Source organism: Sinocyclocheilus grahami, unplaced genomic scaffold (genome assembly GCF_001515645.1).
Source record: "Sinocyclocheilus grahami isolate Dianchi unplaced genomic scaffold, SAMN03320097.WGS_v1.1 scaffold760.1, whole genome shotgun sequence".
Lineage (NCBI taxonomy): Eukaryota > Metazoa > Chordata > Actinopteri > Cypriniformes > Cyprinidae > Sinocyclocheilus > Sinocyclocheilus grahami.
In genome coordinates this window covers 91196-97610 of record NW_015505939.1, presented here as the reverse complement: position 1 = coordinate 97610, position 6415 = coordinate 91196, and the positions used below count along the sequence as shown (strand labels likewise).

At 39.8% G+C, this 6415-nt stretch overlaps 1 protein-coding gene across 1 annotated transcript; it reads left to right on the top strand.

Annotated features, from left to right (window-relative positions):
• The first annotated feature begins 567 nt into the window (after nt 1–567).
• LOC107561210 (SRY-box transcription factor 10) lies at nt 568–4236 on the top strand. The gene is made up of 3 exons (XM_016245588.1): nt 568–680; nt 3492–3601; nt 3678–4236. Exon 3 carries the CDS (start codon nt 3737–3739, stop codon nt 4178–4180), a length of 444 nt encoding a protein of 147 aa, XP_016101074.1. The 5' UTR covers nt 568–680; nt 3492–3601; nt 3678–3736; the 3' UTR covers nt 4181–4236.
• The last annotated feature ends 2179 nt before the right edge of the window (nt 4237–6415 follow it).

Below are 6415 nucleotides of genomic sequence, written 5' to 3'. Positions count from 1 at the left end.
TTTTTTACTTTTATTGTGATTATTTTTATTTGCCAATTATGTGTGAATTTTAATTCGACGTTTTATGATTTAATTAATTAGTAGCTTTAATTAGTATTCGCTTTTCATCAACTCATTGTGTCACTTTTGTTTCCCAAAGTAGGCCTACAGTTCTATATAACATTTCCCACTATTAAGAACCTTTAAATGTGGATGTTACAGGTTCTTCATGGAACCATCGATTCCAATAAAGAACCTTTATTTTTAAGATGACAGTGGCCATTTAAAACTATTTATAATATGACAACTTTACACCAACACTTTATAACTGAGAGCTAAATCAGCATATAAAGCTCCAAATATGTGAATAAATGTATAAACAAATGCTTCAACTCACAAATAAAATAAAAACGATTACACCCTAAGAGGCCAAATATTACTGGCGTTGATTTGCCGCAGAAATCACCGCCCTCCGTTGAGAAGCTTCAGGGCGAAATCCGGCAGCCAATCAGAGCGCGACCCGACGGGCCTCTGCTGTCTCTTTAAGAACTTTTTTTTCCACGAAATGATTTTTTTTCTCGCTCCTCACACAACGAGGCTCTTTAAGCCCCGGCGCGCGACACAGAGCAGGCATTCAGAGCGCGAGCGAGGGGGCTGAACCGACGGACTCTCGCGCTGGGCGGGCGACCTGCTTCAGTGCAGTAAGACGCTTGACATTATTACCTCTCTCTCTATCACTTACTCTGTGTGGGAATATACGGCAATGCAATGCATCGAGAAACCGATAAACAGAGAAATTAGTATCAGTATTGTTAATGCCCTGCTTTGACTTTATTTCTCTACATCTGCTTATTTACATGTGAATCCGGGTTTCTCTGCTGTGGTTTGAGTTTTGGTAACAAGGGCGTAATTGTAAAGAAGAAAGTTGTTTTTTATCTTTCTGGATTAACTGTAAAATACTGCAACGCTCACATTTTCTGAGCACGAAACTCTTTAAAACTAAGTTGGTGTCACGAGGGATACATTTCGAGATTTGCGTGAATGTGTAAATCAGAGTCGTGTTAAATTAATCTGTCTTAATGGAAAAAGTTGCTTAATCGGTGTTTGACGAAACGATTTGACGCATAGGTCATTTGGCAATTTTTTAAAATAATAATTAGGCCTACAGCTCGTTAAATGACGGATTTGAATACTTTGATTTGAAGTACTTTTATCCATGTTGTTGCAGCTATTATAAACATTTACGAGCTTTTTAAAATACAGACGATATTTGCTATAGTCTTTGAAAAACGTTTTGCTCGCAAAATGCTGTTTCAAATTGCTCTACAGAGCCATCAGATTTAAGTGCAATTTAAAAATGTGAAAAGAGAAAAACGTAAAGTGCAAAATCTACATAATATGTTAAGTCTGTTACACTCCTTTAACACACAAAGAAAAAAATAACAAGTTTCACGCTCCGATATTCTGATAAAAACACTGGAATTGCACAAGAGATCCCATCAACAGTATCTCATTAGTGGAAGTAATCTAATTTTTGTAAAATCTGAGCACGTTTGTTTAAATGTCTGGTAATATTTTAATGGGATTGTTCCATTTAGGAGAGTGGTGTTTTGGCATGAGTGAATTAGGGGCAAATTATTGCCAAACCAGGCGTAATGACCCGCCCTACTGTACTGCGTGAACCTTGTCAAGAATATGCCGAAATAACACTATGCACTGAATAAGATTTGAATAGTAAACCAAGTTAGCAGTGGCGGATAAAAAACGAGCAATGTAGAGTTGTGAGTGGTTCAAGCGAATGAACAACGCTTCTAAGTTCTCTTAAACAGTCGCTTTGAAACTAGAGCAAACCCAAAAGCGCAATTAGGCTACTTAAATAAATGGACCCATACCTGTGTTAGTCTACTAAAAACGAATTATTAAGTCTAATGAGGTGCATTATCAGGCTATTTGTGTCCCAAAGAAACTTCTACTTAACACACAAGGCAATCGGACACAGACCTAACCGCAGTGAGCCTCTCCATCAGATTTAAGTGCAATTTAAAAATGTGAAAAGAGAAAAACGTAAAGTGCAAAATCTACATAATATGTTAAGTCTGTTACACTCCTTTAACACACAAAGAAAAAAATAACAAGTTTCACGCTCCGATATTCTGATAAAAACACTGGAATTGCACAAGAGATCCCATCAACAGTATCTCATTAGTGGAAGTAATCTAATTTTTGTAAAATCTGAGCACGTTTGTTTAAATGTCTGGTAATATTTTAATGGGATTGTTCCATTTAGGAGAGTGGTGTTTTGGCATGAGTGAATTAGGGGCAAATTATTGCCAAACCAGGCGTAATGACCCGCCCTACTGTACTGCGTGAACCTTGTCAAGAATATGCCGAAATAACACTATGCACTGAATAAGATTTGAATAGTAAACCAAGTTAGCAGTGGCGGATAAAAAACGAGCAATGTAGAGTTGTGAGTGGTTCAAGCGAATGAACAACGCTTCTAAGTTCTCTTAAACAGTCGCTTTGAAACTAGAGCAAACCCAAAAGCGCAATTAGGCTACTTAAATAAACGGACCTGTGTTAGTCTACTAAAAACGAATTATTAAGTCTAATGAGGTGCATTATCAGGCTATTTGTGTCCCAAAGAAACTTCTGCTTAACACACAAGGCAATCGGACACAGATCTAAACGCAGTGAGCCTCTCAAATGTGATTATTGAGTTGATATTAAATGAATCTGTTATCACAGAAGTTAAGTCACCTAGCTGTGTCTGATCTGAATTCAAACCGGTGTCGGATGGTTTGTTGTTCTTGTGTTCGGCTGAGATTCGACCCGCACCTGCAACAGCAGGCCTAATTCATCTCTAGTGTGTTTGCCGTATATAAAACAGTAGCATATCTGTTGTGTTCAGTTCATACTCTGAGAGAAAAGCTGGTTCTCTGATTGATCTTATAGACGCAAAATAAATATTTTATTCCTAACGTCGCGCGTCTATTCACTTCGCTGCTCGCTTGAGTTTTCAGAAACACATTGCAATGACTCTCTGTATTTCTCTGCTGGTTATAAGTCGTCGCTTGTGCTTTCACCAACAAACACTGCGTAATTCAGCTGGCCCCAGCCGCGGCGCTCCGTGTTTATCCAGCAGCGGCGCGCAATGAAGCCCGCATTATTCCAGCGCTTTCTCTCCCGGGAGCTTGAACATACCACCAAACCTTCAACAGTAGCTTGTTAGCAGAAGTGAAGCTAAAATAACACACACACACACACACGCTGAGGCGAACTGACGCCACCGTATGATTGCTGGAAAAAAGACGAATTCTAAATCAAGTCAAAGCCTCAGTGTTTGGAGCAGTTTTTCCTGAACAGGTTGATCTTGTTCGCGAGGCGTTTTGAGTGCTGGGTTATGCAATATCCCATTACAACTCCATATTCATATTATTGCACATTCAGAAGAAATACTTGACAACCTGTGACAATAGAAGATAATCATTCCTTTGTGTGTATTGTTGCAGGTTTTTCAGCAGATCTTATATCCTGAGAAAGACGGCGGATGGATTCATTCTGAAAAGAACTGAGATCGTGTGAAAAACTAGCGTGTTAACGTTCCATTGGAGGACCTAAAGTAAATAATAATATATATATATTTTAAAAAAAGCATTCGCATTTTTTAAGTGAATAAACTAAAAAAAAAAAAACAGGCCCTGCGAGAACAACTAGACCTACCGAAGACACCTGTGGCCGCAGAGCGAGAGGACCGATGTCGGCGGAGGAGCACAGCATGTCAGAGGTGGACATGAGTCCCGGGGTCTCGGACGACGGTCACTCCATGTCCCCCGGACACTCGTCCGGTGCTCCCGGCGGGGCGGACTCCCCTCTTCCCGGTCAGGCGTCTCAGATGCCGGGCGTCGGTGATGATGAGGCCGGCGTCTCCACCGGGGTCTCGGTGAAGTCCGACGAAGACGACGACCGTTTCCCCATCGGCATCCGCGAGGCGGTCAGTCAGGTGCTTAACGGCTACGACTGGACCCTCGTACCCATGCCCGTGCGCGTGAACTCGAGCAGCAAGAACAAGCCGCACGTGAAGCGCCCGATGAACGCGTTCATGGTGTGGGCGCAAGCCGCGCGCAGGAAACTGGCGGATCAATACCCGCACCTGCACAACGCCGAGCTCAGTAAAACACTCGGAAAGCTCTGGAGGTGAGAGAGAGAGAGAGAGAAAACACGTTTTACCTGTGCAACCCTTACAAAAGATGCTGTGGCGCCACCATGGTGCGGTGATGTTAGTACCGTGGTACTTAGATATAAAATATGGTACTAGATGTTTGCCATGTCATGCACAAATTCATATTTATATTTATATCATATAGTACTCCAAATGCAGCTTTATCTATATAGCACTTTTGCTTTTCACTTGTTTTACTTAAAACATATTCAAAATAATCATAAAAGATGTGATGCCATCTAGTGACATTTAGCTACCAGTTTGAGCTACTTTCAATTGAAAGCAGTTGGCAACACTGCACTCAAACCAAACATCATTACGGAAGTCGACCTCCGCTCAAACACTGAGACCACTCAAACTTCACTCAGATACACATACACACAAACAAACGTACAACTGATGCTATTATCTGTAAATCCATGTTTAGTTTTTTTGTATGAATGAATAATCTCTTTTTATTAACCAAAATAAGGCCATATTGTTTTTATCAACAAATAATGACGTGTTTTCGTTGTTTTAATATTTTCTATTGTTGTTACTCTTGTTATTTGTGTTGCCATACCTACACTGAAAAGTCTTCACCACTGTCTAGTGTTTGTTAATGACATTAGTGTTTTATGACTTTCAGCGGGTGTAAATATCAGTGCCAGGACTCGGTAATTACACGTCTTTACCCGTTACCCCAAACACATGCAATGCTTCCGTCACATCGTAATTAGCCGTTTCCAGTTAATAAATGACATTTTGACAACATCTCTTTTTGCAGTCTGTTTCCCAGATAGCACACGTACGTCTGCAAGATGTCTGTTAAAGATCTCTTCATCTGGAAAGCATCTGCTGTGTACAAACATCTGATAGACGTCTCTAAGATGTCAACATTCATTCTGAATCATATGTATCCTTTGTCATCTGATAGGAAATGTCCTATAGACGTCTTGGAGATGTAAAAGACATCTCTGTGATGTAGCTAAGTGTGCTGTCAGGGTCAGTTATTAGACGTTTTCTTCCCTTTGGTAGGCCTACTTTTATAGTTTGTGCCCTCTTCATTAGTATTATTCAGAAACAGCAAACAAACAGCATTCTTGTTAAATATTACATAATATTATTTATATTTGTTGTTTTTGTTCAGTTTTTTTTTTATCAGTAGCGTTTTATTCTGATGTTGGAATCTTTGTGTAATTTTGTGGTGGGTAAAAGTGTTGTTGTTTTTCTTTATCAGTGTAAATAGAAGAGAGCAGTGACTAACTTCCCTCACTTTAAATAAAGCTGCAGTCTGTACAAACGCCTCCTTGTCTTCATACACACACACTTACCTGAATGCTCATTTTTTCCGTATCTTCTCCACCTGTGACAAACCACGTCACTCTTAAGTGCCACATATTTGACGCTCAATTAATTAGTTACTGTTTAGATTAGCACACTACAACAGTAGGCTATTGTGTATTACTATTACAATGATTAATATATATATATATATAGTGTATTTGTTACCTATAATATAGTTATTACCCATGCATTTCAGCAGAATACAGTAGCCTATGTATACTTAGAATATATTGCTTTTCTGCATTTAAGACGTATGCCGAACTGAATGCTGTATGCAATATGCTTGACATGATCTATTTCCATAACATGCAACACAATGAAGTCATGTGACAACAATGTAGTTTAGACTAAGTGTACATGCATTATGCTAGTATTCCATTCTGAACAAATGCAATGTTTTTATGAGCTTGTAAGTTCATTCTGATTGGCTGAAACAAATACCATGACAGTGCACATCTCAACAGCCTCTGCATTAACACTGTGTGTGTGTGTGAATGCTGCCCTGCTTATCTGCATGTGTGTGTGTGTGCTGAGAGTTGAGGCTGATTTCTAATTCCCCTGATTTAATCATCTGTGTGATACTTTGGTTAAACAAAGAGACTCATTCAGCTTCTAAGCAAGAGGGAGGGAGGGTTTCACTGGATACAAAGACACCCACACTCACTCACACACACACACACACACACACAGCAGGTCTCACTGCAACAGGATTTGGACATTCCTAAACAGTGTGCATGACAGAGAGACAGTGCAGTTAGATGAGTGCAAACCAGAATCTAAAAACATGTTTAAGTTTCTGCTTTTGTATCATCATACGACTGCGACTCCATGAGGCACGAGGACAAAATTAATTTCCCATAAGCCACTGCGAATGTGCTCAGAAGTGAA

Excerpts from the sequence above, each read along its gene's own strand:
- LOC107561210 (XM_016245588.1), top strand. The coding sequence starts at position 3,737 with ATGTCGGCGGAGGAGCACAGCATGTCAGAGGTGGACATGAGTCCCGGG.